Source organism: Tigriopus californicus, chromosome 3, assembly GCF_007210705.1.
Source record: "Tigriopus californicus strain San Diego chromosome 3, Tcal_SD_v2.1, whole genome shotgun sequence".
Taxonomy (NCBI): domain Eukaryota; kingdom Metazoa; phylum Arthropoda; class Copepoda; order Harpacticoida; family Harpacticidae; genus Tigriopus; species Tigriopus californicus.
The window spans coordinates 3450461-3465907 of record NC_081442.1 but is presented as its reverse complement, the minus strand read 5'-3'; the positions used below and the strand labels follow the sequence as shown (position 1 = coordinate 3465907).

Sequence of the window (15447 nt, the reverse complement as noted above, 5' to 3'; positions counted from 1 at the left end):
TCCATGAAGATAGATACTATTTCTAATGAACTCAATTAGAAGGCATGTAATACGTAAAAGCCAAACGCATATGCGGGAGTCAAAGGTTCTTGTAAATATGATTGAATGAAGCTCCTTGAAAAGCACCTCCATGCGTTTTCTTCTCGTGAGTCCTGAGATTGCACTCGTCGTTATAATCCGCTCCACACCCATAACGACACACGAATGGTCGATTCTTGATATGGACACTGATCTTGTGTCGGTACATTGTCGTTTTGAGCCGGAACTCTTGTCCACAGAGATCACACATGAATCTAGGCGTGGCATGAGCACCCGTGATATGAGTCTTGAGTTTCCACGTGGCACTGAACACCTTGCCACACCACTTGCACGGAAATCGATCCCCATGCACTTTGGTTCGATGTTCCAAGAGATTGGCTTTACCGATGAACTCCTCGGGACAATCCTTGCACTTAATAGGCACGTGCTTCTTCACGTGGTTCTTGTGCTTGGCCAAATTCTTACTCACCGTGGCACAAACGTCACAAATAAATGTCTGATGTTGCTTGGTTCGATGCTCCGTCACTTCGGCCTCAATTCCGATGAATTCACAATCCTCACATTTCAAGAACTTTCCGTTGGAATGAGCCAACTGAATATGCTTAATCTTATCCACGTTTGATGTCAGAACCACGTCACATTCGCACTTGAACTTTTCGACCTGATGGTTGCGCGTGTGATCTTGAAAAGCTTCGCGTTCTTTGGAGGTCGTCAAAGAGAATACCTCACCACAATCCGGACATCGGACCTCTCGACTTTCTAATAGACCTTGGGCGGCACTGAACACGATCATGGATTCGGACACCGAATGAAACCGTTCGATCAGAAACTGGCTCTTGGGAATCTTGGAATTGGAACTGTTGGCCCAAACATCCAGGAGAGTTCTCGCCCACAGCTCCGCGGTTTGATTGACGTCCTTTTCTTGGACCTCGATTTGTTTGAAGAAGATCTTCTTGGAAGACGAATGAAAGTACACGAAAACGACATCATCCAAATGATCGAACGGAATGTCGTCCGTCATGGACACGGAGATCACGGAGAGCTTTTCCAGCTCGGGAAGGCCGCGGGATTTGCCGGATTTAATGACCGATTGGATCTGGTCGCCACTCAAGATCTTTTCCACTTGCTCGTCTAGTGAAATAATTCATTTTGCTAGTTCATACGTCAATTTATCGATCAGGCTTGACCAGACTTACTTGTAAATGGTTCCATCCGTTCCTTCAATCCCGCTTTCAGCGATTCCACCACTTTCGGGACTTTCAATCCCTGTCGTGTGAAATAATGCGATTGGAAGAGCCAATGACCCGCCGAGAATCCGGTCACTTCCCGAATGGCTAAAGACACTTCATCGAATTGAGATGCCATTTTTTGGGCCTTGGGCTGACTGTAAGCCATTGCTTGGCCTTCAAAACTACCATCACTCAACTGACGAAGCCCAATCAATGCTCGAAAAGCGGCCTCCGTCTCCAAAGACTGACATTGAGATTCAAAATCCACTAGGGTCAACGGTGAACTCGCCTCGACATTTAAGGTAGCATAAGAATTCACCAAAAGCTGAAGACATTCCGACGTGGCCCACAATGTCGAGGTATCCGCCTTGAGCTTAACGCCCTGACCCTCATGATCCGCCCAGTGGGATCGAGAATTAATACTGCTTACATTGCTATCACTACTGCTACTGCAATTACTACTACTATCCTCGTCTTCATCACCTCCTTTTAAAGGCTCAAAATCGTCATCACTTTCCACTTTGTGAAATTTTTGGCTGGCTATCAGACTTTTATCTAGACCTTCCAGTCTTTTTCGTTTCCGACTCCCACCTCCTTGCAAGGCCACCTTCCGATTCAAGGCCAAGAAACGCCCTAAATCGGACGTCAGGGGTTCTCGAGCTCGTCCATATACAAAATCCAGCAACTCTTTCAACTGACTGGGCCGAAAATCCGGCAAATGGATCTCTTGAGCGTGGATTCCCTGGTCATCTACGAGAATATCATGGAACACTTGGGCGGAGGAACCCAAGATCAATCGATGGGACGAGAAGCGAATTCCTCCTTGGGCCACTAAATCCACATCGTGAAACTGATCTTGGCCAAGGATGGCGGCTAGAACCTCCTGGCGGACCTCGGGATCACACTGGAAAAGCACCATGATATCCAGAAGAGCGGCGACGACATTAGATTGAAAAAGTGAGAGTCAACTACAATACTCAATGTTATGATGGCTACATTTTGTGCATAGCCATTCTACAGGGTGACCATTTTGACCTTTGATAGAGGAGGCTAAACTCAATTGATGGACGGAGTATTATCAGTTATGTTGAGGCAAGTGTTTATAATACGAAAGTACTAAGGGAAAAGATTCACATGCCATTGACGGTTTGCCTTAAAAGACATTAGTGTTTGGGTCTCTAACAAACACGGGCCAAGCCGGCCGGTTATGGAATGTTTCATAAATAATTCCTTAACATATGGAGAAGATGGAGACAGAGTTTTAGTTTGCAAGGAAGGATATGTCAAGCCGCGTTTCATCCGGTAAAGCTCTGTCGACATTAATATTGACTGACAAACTTTCAGGGATTATATTGAAAATGTCATTCACGCAACCTCCAAAAACCATCACCTCTCTTAAACCTAGACAATCCCTAGACTTGACTGCTTCATTTGAGGTATGGAGTGTCAGTTAAAGCTTAAAGTCCAAGTTTGTGGCGCGATTTCAACGATTGCAGAAAGATCGAAGGGTTCTTTGACGTTTTCCACTCATTTGGTTATTTAGGCTCGATATTTGAATTCTCGCATGCTTTCTTACTCTTCGTTGCGCTTCATCTATCTCTGATCTTTAGAGACACTCTCTAAACATTTTCCGTTGATCCCTTAAAAAGAAAAAGTCTTCCGGATGCGCCATTTTGAATTCAAAAATCAGATGTAGTACTTGGCTAATATGAATCCATCAACGTTTGCCTCCATGAGCGGAAAGGGATCTAAGCGGTGTCCCACCAACTCAAAACCACACGCCAGATTGCGCCGTTGCTTTTGCCAATGGACGAATTCTTATTTCCAATGTTCCAATGACAAATACCTTGAATTGGGAAAATCCGGACTATTCAGCGATGTTGAAGTTCGTGGCAACGAAAAGGATGCAGATCCCATAAAAGCTGATCGGATCATGTTACTGACTTTGGGAGATTTGTTCAAACGGAAACATTTGATTGGCTTGAAAAGGAAGGCCGAAAATGGCGGAGCCCTACCCATTATAAGTGTTGATTTGAGTCAAAGGGCCCTAAGAGAGGTTTTAGGCTTTGCGTACACGGGCAGATGTCCGATGAGCATGGACAATTTGGTCGAGATGATGGATTTTGCCGCTCAATTTGAGACCAAGGGTTTACTGAAACTGGGGCTTGACTTCATGATTGAGAACCTAAATCCTAAGAATGCCGTCCAATTCTACTGTTGGGCAAGAATTTGGATGTGCGAGAGGTCGATCCAAATTTTTTGGAAATACATCAAACTATACTTCTTGGAAATTGCCACTCAATCAGAACTCACTGGAATTGCCGGACTTTCAGATCAAGAGGTTTTAGGTAAGAACTAATTTCAGGAGCCACTCATGAACCGAATGCAACTGATTTTCTCTTTAGATCTACTCCGAGACGATTTCCTGAATGTCTCAGAAGAGGATCTTTTTCAAGTGATCGAGAAATGGATCTTAAATGGGAACAAGGATCCCATGAACGCGGGAAAGTATCTCAAAACGATTCGGTTCACTCACATGGACCCTGATTTCTTCACTCAACGGGTCCAACACTCAAAGATTTTAGACACAAAATTCCATGTGCAGGACATTCTCAAAACGGCTGGAATCATATTGAACCAATTCCTCGAAGCTCGGGACATGGACTGCAAGTTTTTCCATTTCAAATTCAATCCCCGACCAAGAATTCCGAGTGATTTTGTTTTGGGCATTGGAGGCTGGAACGCCAATCCCAACGGACCCACCACTCGTGTTGAGGTCTTGAACATTCGGCAACAGAAGTGGTCTCTGTGCCCAAGATTGGCCTTGCCAGAACCTAGAGCGTACCATGGATCGATCGTATTAAACAAGTCACTGTTCATCTTTGGCGGCTATGATGGGGTCGACTATTTGAACGACTGTATTGCATTTGACCTCATCAGTAAGGTCTGGACCCAGAAGCCTTTGATGAACGATCCGCGTTGTTACATCTCAGCTGCATGCGTCAGTGGCAAAATCTATGCCATTGGAGGGTACGATGGAACCCAAAGGCTTCGAGAGGTCGAGGCTTTCGATCCTGTTTTGAATTGCTGGGTCTCTTTGAGTCCCATGAGATTCGTACGGTCGGATGCTTGCGCTGTAGCTCATAAAGGCCGAATCTATGTCATTGGCGGGTTCACAGGAACCCAAGTTCTTCCATCAATCGAAGTTTATACTCCGGAGACAAACGAGTGGACTTTTGGTCCCCCGCTAAACACAGCCAGGTCGGGAGTGACGGGTGTGGTCCACGGAAACAAGATGTATGTCTTTGGAGGGTTCAACGGACAGCAGAGACTTCAATCAGGTGGGAACTGATATGACAAAAGTTGAAAAGGGAAGTGATGAGCAACGTAAAATCTTGCATTTTTAACCCAATTCCAGTTGAATGTTGTGACCTTGACCAGGTTATGCCGACATGGGAGTACATGGCGGCTATGCATACACCCCGATCCAATTGCTCGGTGGTCGTAACTCAGGATCAAATTATGGTATTAGGAGGTTTTGATGGGACGACCGTGATCAATGAAACTGAGATGTATTGTCCGAAACAGAATGTTTGGCGTCAGGGATCTCGTATGAAGACCAAGCGAAGTGCGCTAACTGCTTGTGCCATTACTAAGCTGGATACGGCACATTTGTATTTGAACTAAGCAAATCACTCCAACCAGAAAATTAAGTCGAGTTATAAACATTTCTTGTGGATCAAGGATTGCAATCGCATTCCCCGAAATCAGCCAATAGATACAACAAGGGCAAAAATCAGGCGTCGCTGGGATGCTCTTTGAAATCTGTCTGCCACTCTGTTTGACCCTCAATATATCTAGGGACAAAACTAGTGAACATGAAAGTGAGGGCTTAAGCGTTGAGCAATCAGGGCCCAAGACTTCGTCATAACGACAAATTATTTCTTTTTAAAGGTATAACTACAAATATCTTTTTCGATAATGGGACTTAGCTAGTAGGCCCTTTTTAGACATTTGTCTAATTCTGAGGAATTAGAGACAGTTATGATTTGCCTTTAAAGATATAATTTAAAGCACATTCATTCCCTTTGCTTTTACCAAACGCCTCATTTTCATCCAATTCTTTGAAAAAGAAAATTGGTCTCAAGCAATGATGTCTACTTTTTAGCCATCATTGAAATTTCTATTGTCTCAGGGCGTGTTTATCGTTCTAAAACTTGATGTCTGTGTGCCAACTATTGGCTGAAATAGTGACATGGGTTGAAATCGTCGAACTATGAAACCCTACAGTGTGCAATCGAAAAAAGGGCTTTCGTTTAAGGTTTCTTTCTCATTCGCTTGTTTTTGTAGTGATGCGAAGTTTTCTTTGGACTTGATTGGCCCTCTCGTCAAATGGGGTGGAAGGCATTATTATTAAATGAACTCAACTCAACTTTTGCGCCTTTGCGACGTTATTAAGGGGACAAACTTTAGCGGCTGGTAAGACTTAGACAGTAACAAGGTGCAAAAACTTTCAAAAATTAAAGCATTTTTGATTAACGTCTCAACTTTAATGAAGGGGAGCAAAGTTCAACCTAGATGTTGCATTGCATATTTTTGGATTCCAAATCGATTAGAAGTAAAGAGGCGAATTTTTTGCTCGGCATTGTATTAAATTGTCCAGTAAAATAGTTTAGGTTGTCTACCCCATTATAGGTATAGTATTCCTCCCTTCGGATCAAATCATCAAAACATGATTATCTACACAATGGCGGGTTCTAACCAGATGTCAATCTTTTGAGTTAGGAATCTGGAAGTGGGGACTTTGATCCAGCTAGAGAAAGAAGCGACCTACTTCGACGTAGGCATGTGAATTGGTTTTCACAAGAAATGGTCCGCATGAAATGAAATCTGTGGTAGGTGCAAACCATGTAAACTAATCCAATTCAAATCACTTTTCTTTCATCTGGTATTTGCATTCCTTGATCCTTAAGGGTTTCATAGGTCCTATAACAAAAAGCATGAAACCATAACTTTTGATTAACACCTGAAAAGGAATTTGGACGATTTCTATTGCCAGAAGTTCATCCCTCAAACTGGCAATAGATCATACTGAAAATAAAGCTTTGGACGCTTTTCGGCTAAAACAGTACTTCACGTGCGTGTGCGAGTAAACTGCAACATATTTTTTTTTTTTGTTTTAATTTCATATGATTTCACACCATCACTTGCATAATTAAAGAACCTAGGAATTCCAAACCATAAATGAATATTAACGTTCTTACATACGACCATATTAAGATTTTTCCCAAAGAGAGGTTTTCTATACGAGAACTCATTATTTAACCAGGGCTATTATGTACCCCTAAACCAAGAGGAGGAGGCCCTAGACCACCGGACAACATAAAAAAACAAGCTAGATTGCTAGGTTAGCCTTTTACTAAATGTCTCCAATCAAAAAAGTACCTAACTATAGTAAGAATTTTAAAAGATGTTGTTAAAGACAAGCAAATCACAAGTATTCTAAATCAATGTGAAACAATCATCCCCATCTGCTCTGTATTATTCCACCAGGCTGTTTTACATAAAAACTAAGAAAGTACGCTTGACGGACAAAGTGTACACCGCATTTTGTATATTGCAAGGCCCATAAAGTGAAGTGGGAATACAGGGAAATGGAGATCCGTCTTTCTGTCGCCATTTTGACAGAAATTTATCTTGATAAAGAAGCTTTCTAGTCATATACAATGGGATGACTGTATCAATCATTCACCACAAATCTGGTTTTGAAACCACGCATAGATGTTGATAAGTCCAATGAAAATGGCTTAAGGCCCAAGGGGGATGTGGAAATTCGTCCTTGTCTGATTCAGATCATACATGATGTCGTAGAAAACGCTTTATTTTTTTGGAGGAAATGCACTGGTCGTCGTGATAGGCAAAGAAAATAGAAATCAAACTCGTTTGAGATAAAACGGCGATGATGGCACAACAGCAGTACAATCATGAATGGGAATGACTCTGAATGATATTCTATATGTGCGTAACGCAAACATGGAACAACAAAGATGGTGTGTCGTTGGTAGTGGTAGCAGTATAGTAGTGATTTAAATCATAATCATGAAATGTAATGGGGGCGGTGGTGCTTTCGATTTGGGATGGTCGGCAATCGAAGCGGGTGAACGAGGCTTTGGTACTCACTGCACATTGCGTGATGCAAAATCGAAAACGAATTCAATTGCTTATTAGGACTTCTGTACATTCATTGGCAATAGTAGCATGGTATATCATAGTATTTTGTGTAGCGAAAAAGAGTCACTCACTTAGAAGGAGAATGCTGGGGACAGTAGGAATGTAAGTTAGCAATAATGACGACCACAATTGTCGTTTTTGTGGTAATACTAGTAGTATTGTGGGAACAGAGGTGTCAGCATCATAAGTATTTGGAGACTCGCACAATGATTCTAAAAAACGGGACCAAAAAGGGGATGGTGGGTGGATAAGTGTGTGGGTAAGGGGGCGTGGTAACAATTGAGAAGCAAACGCTTGGGAGAAAACATTTTGAAAGCATCTCGAAACGGAGGAAGCAAATTCAGGATTCGGAGTCTTGACTCGAGCTTTTTTGGAGATAACCGAAAAGCGTCACTCTGCTTGCGGATTCTCTCAAAAATGGCGGGACAAAATTGGGGAGAGGCGGCAATCCAGACCGGTTAGTAGAGCCCACTACGCTTACCGAAACGCAAGAACACGTGGTCCACATCCTCAGCCTTCCGTTTCACGCCAGGAATGGACAAGTTATGGACATATTTGGGATTCACTAAAAAGAGAAGGGTTGTTGTTTTCCCGTTCATCTGAGTATCTGGGGAATTAACCAAAGTTTACCTGGTCGGTAATCGTCCCTGTCCTCGCTAATTTCGTCATTTTCTGGAAGAAATGTGGAACAAAAATCAGAATAACTTCAAGCTGATTGGATAACTACCTCGCTCTTTCTTAGAAGGCAGTACGGGCAGTGCGCTTGCCACTTTAACCGAAAGACCACGGATGAGCGAAAGTGCATAAAAGCCTGAAAGCAATCCTTTTACATGGGATCAAATCGGATTATAAAAAGAAAAATCCCGTAGCCCACGTTCCATTGGGTGTGAAAGTGAGGAACGAGATGAAACCAAGCCCAAGTGATGATATGCTCGTGGTGCCCAGGTTAGATTGATGGTAATCCAGGATAGTAGTCTCTACCCCAGACCCAAACACGTCCCAAAAATTAAAACACCCATCACCGCCTTAAATCAATCCGAACCGAACTCGAACCTCTAGCGCTCACACCTTCCTTACTTGAATTTTGCCCCCTTAAAAATCATTGTGGGGCACAAGATAATTGAGGCATATGCCTATGAAAGAGGCCCAAGGGAGGACACATTGAGATATTTGTCACATTGTTTTTTCAAAGAGGCTTATCGCTTTGGATCCACCCATGGCGACTAACCAAACCGGAGGAACACGTGGTCCAAATCGTCCCTGGTGGGTTGCACTCCTCCTAACATGTATTGATCAAGGAGTTCCATTAAGGCTGTTCCACGAATATGGAGGGGAGAGTAAGGATTAACAAAATACTCATTAACAGGATACATTCATTGTCAACACGTCCACCAACGAGATAAGACAACCCGTTCCAATTAATGATCAAGACTGCGTGACCTTGCTTGCCGTTATGCATACGACGCACTAGTTCATGCATGAGCTCACTAGCAGGCCGCCAACTTCAAGACCATTATTAAAGCAGGCCTTTGACAGATCAAGTTTCGTCGCAAGTTTCGGCTGATTTCTAAGACAGTGGCATTTGCGGTCAAAATTTCTTGGCACTCCTAAATGCATTCCAGGAACGCGACAAAACCAGGCATTCCCCAGCCTTATTAATGCAGAGTACGCTCGTACCACGGATTCGTTGAGCCCTGGTGCATCCGCATGAACTTTTTTCACCACATTGTCATCAAAGTAGCCATTCTCTAAGTCGTTTATTATTACCTTTTTCGTCCAAGTAGTTCTCCATAACATCTGAAAACTCCCAAATGGCCTCCAAAGCCTTGCAAATCTGTCGGATTCTGGGTTTCATCGTGTTGACCACGGCGGGATGACATTGTGGACTGGGCAAGGCCACGGATCTGGCTTCTGAAGGTTGGATGACCAAGGCCAGTATGGCCAAAGCTAGGCTCACCAGCAGGATCTGGGTGATGGGCGAGGACGAAGATATCCGATCTGGAAAAAAGAAGTCAAAATCTCGCTTTGGGAACGGTCCCTAATTGGTATTTGATCCCAGACCTTTCAAAAGTTACGCAGAGCATGCATTCTGACTCATCCATTTGATCAACATGAAGGAGGTTCAAGGGATTTATCTGGTAAAGTACTTTGTCTACAAAGATGTGACAACAAAGACACCCAACCAAAATGAAGGGGCCAACACTTTGCCCAAAGTTACTCTGGATAGCATTAGATAAACAGAAAGCTCGCTACTGCCACTCTCGGGAAATGTGACACCTTATTGGCATTGGATCCGGTCGCAAACCCATCACAACTACCTACCACTGAAGACACTCTGACAAGCTGAAGTTTCCCTCCGTGAAGTAATCATTGCTCGGGATCATTTAAGCTGCAAGTTGCATGAATATGCATTATGAAGAGTTACAATCTTTCAACATTGGTTACCCATGTACCATGAGAGAAACCAAGCAGTGCATCATTATCTATTTTGCATGTGCCATTCTGATTTACAAACTAAAGAGAGGTTGCCCAACCTATTGGGTACGTCCTAAAGATACGCGTAAAGTGACGCCATTCACGGTTTTCCCCCTGGTCCTATTTTGTGGACGTCACTAACGTAATGAAGAGCGGGTAAATAAGCCACGTGGATCATGAAGCAAACGAAGTGTTTGTTCCTCTTTGACGGGAAATCCCAACCCTTTAGAGGTCAGCGTCATGTCAAAAGGTATTTGTCAACTTGTGAAGTAGGTTAATGGCCGATTTGGATCCTGGACTTGCCTTGATCTTAAAACCTTTAATGGCTTTGTTTGAAATATTGTTTCCGGCCTTTGCCATTCAAAATACCACATCAACAATGGCATGATTGGCAATTCTACAGTGTGATTTATGTGTTCTTCCGCGATGTGAAATTGTTGCCGTTATTGTGTACATACGTACGTACTACATGAGCACATTGCCCCCCTGGCGAATGGAAAAGTTGGTCCACACTCCACAGGAGAGTTGATTCAACCCTGGGATTGTCGATCACAGATAATCGTCTTCAGACTTGAGGCGTTCCCGCATATATTGTTCATATTTTGTGAAGCCCCCCACGGGGCGTCGCCAGGAAATCCTAACTGATTTTGTCGAGAAGACTCAAAAAGGCAATGACTTTTCAGTCATGAAGACAGAGGTCCGTGAGTACTAATTGACACATTGAAAACGAAAGCCATCGTCAAAAAATGTTCACCGGAGGGTTTGTCATTTTGTCGCCCTCTTTTTAGCCAAAGAATCAATCAGCAAGTGGACTCATTAGCCAGAACATAGACCTTCCATTTGGGAGAAAATTATTAGCTCTGATTATCCCAACAAATCAAACGTGTTCGACAAGCATGGTAATCCAATTTTGCCAAACTTACTCAAGTTCCATCAGAGAGGCTCAACTTTCGCGTTGTCCTTTTATGGAACTTTTCTTGGCCACATTTGGGAAAAGCGCGTGCGTTCCATGTCGCTTGGGATTGCTAGACTTGTAAGTGTCCTCATGCATTACAAAAATGAATGGAAACGACGTGGAACATCTCTAACCCAACCGTCCATGGAAGTAGTTATTGGACCCAAGAGATGGTCCTTCCGTGAAATTCTCTGTACATACGACCCTCTCTTGAGAGCGTTTTTCTTTGATTGTGATGCTCATATCTCGGCCTTTTGAGGCGTGACCAAGTTCATAAAGGATCTCTCAATATATGACCCCATACTTGGAAATACAATACTTTGCGAGCTAATGGGGCCTCCAGGGATCTGGCCAACGATGACACGTATCGAAATGAAGCAATTAATCGTGCTCAAAGAGATCCACAACCAGCTGCTAACAAAACTTTGCCGAGCTCTCCAGAGGAAATATTGTTCTTTCCCGACTTCTCATTGAACTTCATGAATGTACAGATCCCCCGAAACCAGGGTCTTTACATTGCCTTCGGTCGCCTCAATAAGTGTCTGGCCAGGAATCCTTGATCTGATCCCAATTTAGGCTTGAAAAAATAGACCCAGTTGTGTCATCAAATAGCAAGGGTCATTGGTAAATTTGAAGGAGTCGCACAGTATTTCTTGTCCAAGCTAATCACAAAGTTCTGACACCAATGCTTGATCTTGGTGATTGTTAACGAGTTCTACTGTAGAAATGTCAGACTCTTCAGAGGAAAAGCACGATTGAAATGCATTGAATGTGCAACTCATCTGGCAAAAAGTGACAGCGTATTGATGAGGAGCCTTTTTTGGAATAGCTTTCGCTGAACTAGTCTATTGCCATTGCAACGGAAATAAACCAAGGTCAACCCTAAATAAGTATAAATCCTAAGACCTATATCATCCCGTTATGGCGAGGGAAGATTCCCTCGAGAGCTTAAAAGAAGAGCTCGGTTGTTACCTATCATAAAGAAATCAAGTTGAGCAGAGCAGAAAGGTACTATTGAACCGGTTTTCGAGGATCTGAGACTGCACAAGCTACATAAAGATACTTTCCACACAGTGCGCTTTGTAATGATTAACAATTGAAATTTTTTTTGGGTAGCGAATGATTTGCTGCTCCGCTGATGTACCTAGATATATTAGCTTTTACACTCGAGAATGATTGCCAGGATTTCTGACAGCTATTGAGGGTGATATTGTGGACCATGAAATAAGTTCAAAACAAGGATCTGCTCTTATTTATAACATTGATCCTTAACTAAATGGGATCAATATAGCTTAAATTGATTTCATTCACCATGAATATGGCTTAAACTTCTAAATGGACCGTCGGTTAATCATTTTGTGGGAACATCACACGCTCGTTTTAGGATAATCTTGGCAAATTAAAAATGTTATCCTAGCCAGTCTTTGACTTTCGAGATACTAAATTTACCGGAAAATCGTGGCATTGGTATTTTGAAACATCAGAACCTATCGAGTAATCGAATCCGTGTTGTTACACTCACCTGATATTTATTTAATAAATGACATTATTGTTTTGACACAGGAAAAAGCAAGAGGCTTAAGGACCATATGTGCACTCGGTACTTGAAGATCATTTTTAATTTGACTAAAAGCCAAAATTGGTCGAAAAACGTATACAGATGATGTACTTATAAAGAAACTTCAAATCTGGCTAATTCCGAATCATTTCTTGTCAATAACTTGCAAGAAAATATGCAATGAAAGCATATATGTATTCATAAACTTAATCTAGTCATGAAAAAGGATATCACCACTTTTAAAACCAATTCAATCCTATGAACTAATACAGCCTCATTGGTCGTCGCAGTACTTTCGACTATTCGTAATAACAACAGCACAATTATCAATAGATAATAACGACTCCGAAAGGCATTTCTTTCTAAACCCATAAACTAAACACAAAAAGCTATAGATTTTTTTCAAAAGCAGTACGTTTAGCTGTGAGCCGAACAAATGTTACCCAGAAAAACTGGCAGTAAGCAAAAATACAGAAAAAAGTATTGACTTGGTGAATCTAAATCAAAAATATTTACAAATCAGTTTCATATCTAGCATATAAATGGCCATATATCCCAACAATGTATTGCTTTCCTTAGACATCAGATTTTTACAACAAAGCTGCTATATTTCCATTTTTATGCAGAAACACTTCAAGAAATTGCAAAAATTACGCATCCTAAACAATCCGAGGTTTGTACGTCTCTGTTTCTATTTTCTGTTTCTAATAAACCTCATTCATCTCATAAATCGATGAATTGACGCTGTCTAGTGAGAAATATTTCGTTCTTGTTTTTAAACAGAAAGAAATAATCACGGAAATAAGCTCCTAGAACCCAGAATGGGACAGAATTAACATCATGTCCTAGTCATTTATCAATATTTGTAAAACTAATAATGATCTAATGAGAAAAGTCTTGTTGCAATAAAGATTATAAATTCTAGACATCATAGCTCCATCCAAATGATCCATTGCGTTTTCAGATCAGTCTAAAGTCATGGTTCAATTCTCTAGCACCTTTGCCACGAATTGAGCTCAAAGAGCACAAGCCTCTACAAAACATGTACCTCATGCACTATGACCACAAAGTTCTTGCCCCATATGGGGAGAATGTCGGGCTTGGATTCCAATATAAAATCAAGATTGGTGTGGATGAGCGTACGCAACCACCCAATTGATTATATATTTGATTACAGTAATTAATGAAACATAATGTTATCGCTCTACCCGCTGTTGCTTGGGCCATTTAAAGTGCAAAAATTTCATCTTTGCTCGAAATTTTATCTTAGATATTAGACCGATCAGAATCAATGTTTTTGACATGCATTAGATAGTTGTGAAAGTTGATCCCAAATTCTCGGAGCAAGTCATCTTAGTTAAACCCCATGACAAAATGATGAAGAAAATCACGGTCAAGTATCAAGTATGCACAACTTTAAACGCACAATGTTTCGCCCATTCTCCTTTTTTTCCTTTTTGAACGATATTACAAGGGTCATTCCATAATTACTAGAGCTTTAACAAGGAGAAGGAATTGTATGGTCACAGTGTACATACTCTCTGACCCTGTTCCTCTAACTCTCTCTGTCTCTCTGTGCTAGTGTGTTTTTCCGTGACAAGTAATCGATGCTTCGGTTGCCACTTCAAGCTCGTTTCAGTGGCGATCCTTTGCACTCTGACCTCTCTGCTTGTCCACAGTCTTGACATGATGACAAATCGTCACCCAAATTACCCCGCCCAAAAGTGGGTGGCGAACAAATGGTCGAGTCGTCACAACCAGATCGAAGCCCTCCAGAGAGAAGTTGCAGAGGAAATGCTCAAATAATAACGAACCTCCAAGTGAATTCATATCCCCCATATGAAAATGCAAATTTTTACTCACGCATGTCTTTTTTATGTTTGGAGATGAAGCCTTGACTCGGTGGAGGATACTTGCTAACAAACTCAATGTGGAGTGGGAATCCAGGCCTTTATGATCTCGGTTCGGCCTCCGTCACGGACCATTTGTTTTCGTAGAGCCTGAGAAGAGGAAAGGCCGAAGAATCGCCCATGTAACGGCCTTTTCTGCGTCGAAGACCCGGTCTTTGGTTGTGACTGGAGATTTGCGAGGCCGAGAGATCCACAAAGGCCAGAAGGAAGGAAGCTGTCGCAAGATCTGGCGGGCGGAATTTTCGAGATTATGTCAATTTGGAAATGCACCGACAAATATATCGTAGTGGAGATCGGGAATTCAAGAGGAATACCGAATGCGGGGTTGCTTTCGAATCGGGAAGGTTCATCCGTTTTGGCTTTGAAGAGGAAAAGAGATCATTGAATAAATTCAATTCTCTTTGATTTTGCCAAAGGCTTACTTCGCCTTAACTTTCGTTTGAATGAAACATACTATTATGAATGAGCTGTTGCTTGAAAGCATGATTTCAGGATGTTACCTGAGAGCTTGAAGACCGAAGAAAATGGTTTGCCATAGCTGGAAACTTGGAAAACAAGTCATTTTAGGCAACTTGTGCATATCTGCGGTGTATGAATTTCCCAAAGCGGACTTTGACACATTGAACTGACTATACGAGTATAATCCACGACTGATTTGACAGACAATGGTGACATTTTTAGCTTTTCAGCTAAAATCAGGACGAACAAAAATTGAAGGTTAATAATTACCCATTTAATTTGACCGATAATCCAAGAATCTCAAAAAGAGAAAAAAAAGCATTCATTACTACTCAGAATGCCAAATTTCCAGACACAAGACGAAATTTGTTGATGTTAATTGGGGATTCCCATAGAAGGCAGGTCTTCTCGGCTTTTTCAAGTCCTTTCACCTAAAATGAATGAATAACTTTTTACTAGTTCCATAATTGTTTCATACGCATTCAGGCATCCTTAATCGTTGGACTTTTGGACTTTTCAAGACTGTCTCGAAAAGGGAGAGGAGAATCTAGCGTCCAAAAGAGGTGTAAAATCTAGAGTTAAAGTCGCCAA

At 42.0% G+C, this 15447-nt stretch overlaps 3 protein-coding genes across 3 annotated transcripts; 1 reads left to right on the top strand and 2 right to left on the bottom strand.

The window, feature by feature from the left end:
* On the bottom strand, nt 1-2280 carry LOC131878506 (zinc finger protein 60-like). Its single transcript, XM_059224497.1, has 2 exons — nt 1236-2280; nt 1-1170 (listed from the first exon to the last, which is right to left on the bottom strand). Exons 1-2 carry the CDS (start codon nt 2185-2187, stop codon nt 80-82), a joined length of 2043 nt encoding a protein of 680 aa, XP_059080480.1. The 5' UTR covers nt 2188-2280; the 3' UTR covers nt 1-79.
* A 530-nt stretch (nt 2281-2810) lies between these two features.
* On the top strand, nt 2811-5125 carry LOC131878507 (kelch-like protein 10). The gene is made up of 3 exons (XM_059224498.1): nt 2811-3616; nt 3674-4609; nt 4687-5125. Exons 1-3 carry the CDS (start codon nt 2977-2979, stop codon nt 4953-4955), a joined length of 1845 nt encoding a protein of 614 aa, XP_059080481.1. The 5' UTR covers nt 2811-2976; the 3' UTR covers nt 4956-5125.
* A 2008-nt stretch (nt 5126-7133) lies between these two features.
* On the bottom strand, nt 7134-14506 carry LOC131877859 (myosuppressin-like). Its single transcript, XM_059223677.1, has 4 exons — nt 14351-14506; nt 9267-9497; nt 8130-8171; nt 7134-8064 (listed from the first exon to the last, which is right to left on the bottom strand). The coding sequence occupies exons 1-4, from the start codon at nt 14352-14354 to the stop codon at nt 7958-7960; spliced, it is 384 nt and encodes a 127-aa protein (XP_059079660.1). The 5' UTR covers nt 14355-14506; the 3' UTR covers nt 7134-7957.
* Nucleotides 14507-15447: the final 941 nt, after the last annotated feature.

Bases quoted from the DNA above. Each gene is read 5' to 3' on its own strand.
- LOC131878506 (XM_059224497.1), bottom strand. From the start codon at position 2,187: ATGGTGCTTTTCCAGTGTGATCCCGAGGTCCGCCAGGAGGTTCTAGCC. The intron at 1,171-1,235 runs GTAAGTCTGGTC...TTATTTCACTAG, and splicing joins ACGGATGGAACCATTTACAA to ACGAGCAAGTGGAAAAGATC.
- LOC131877859 (XM_059223677.1), bottom strand. The intron at 8,172-9,266 runs GTAATAATAAAC...CATTTCTTCCAG, and splicing joins GAACTACTTGGACGAAAAAG to AAAATGACGAAATTAGCGAG. The intron at 8,065-8,129 runs GTAAACTTTGGT...TTCTCTTTTTAG, and splicing joins CAGGGACGATTACCGACCAG to TGAATCCCAAATATGTCCAT.
- LOC131878507 (XM_059224498.1), top strand. From the start codon at position 2,977: ATGAATCCATCAACGTTTGCCTCCATGAGCGGAAAGGGATCTAAGCGG. The intron at 3,617-3,673 runs GTAAGAACTAAT...TTTTCTCTTTAG, and splicing joins TTCAGATCAAGAGGTTTTAG to ATCTACTCCGAGACGATTTC. The intron at 4,610-4,686 runs GTGGGAACTGAT...ACCCAATTCCAG, and splicing joins ACAGCAGAGACTTCAATCAG to TTGAATGTTGTGACCTTGAC.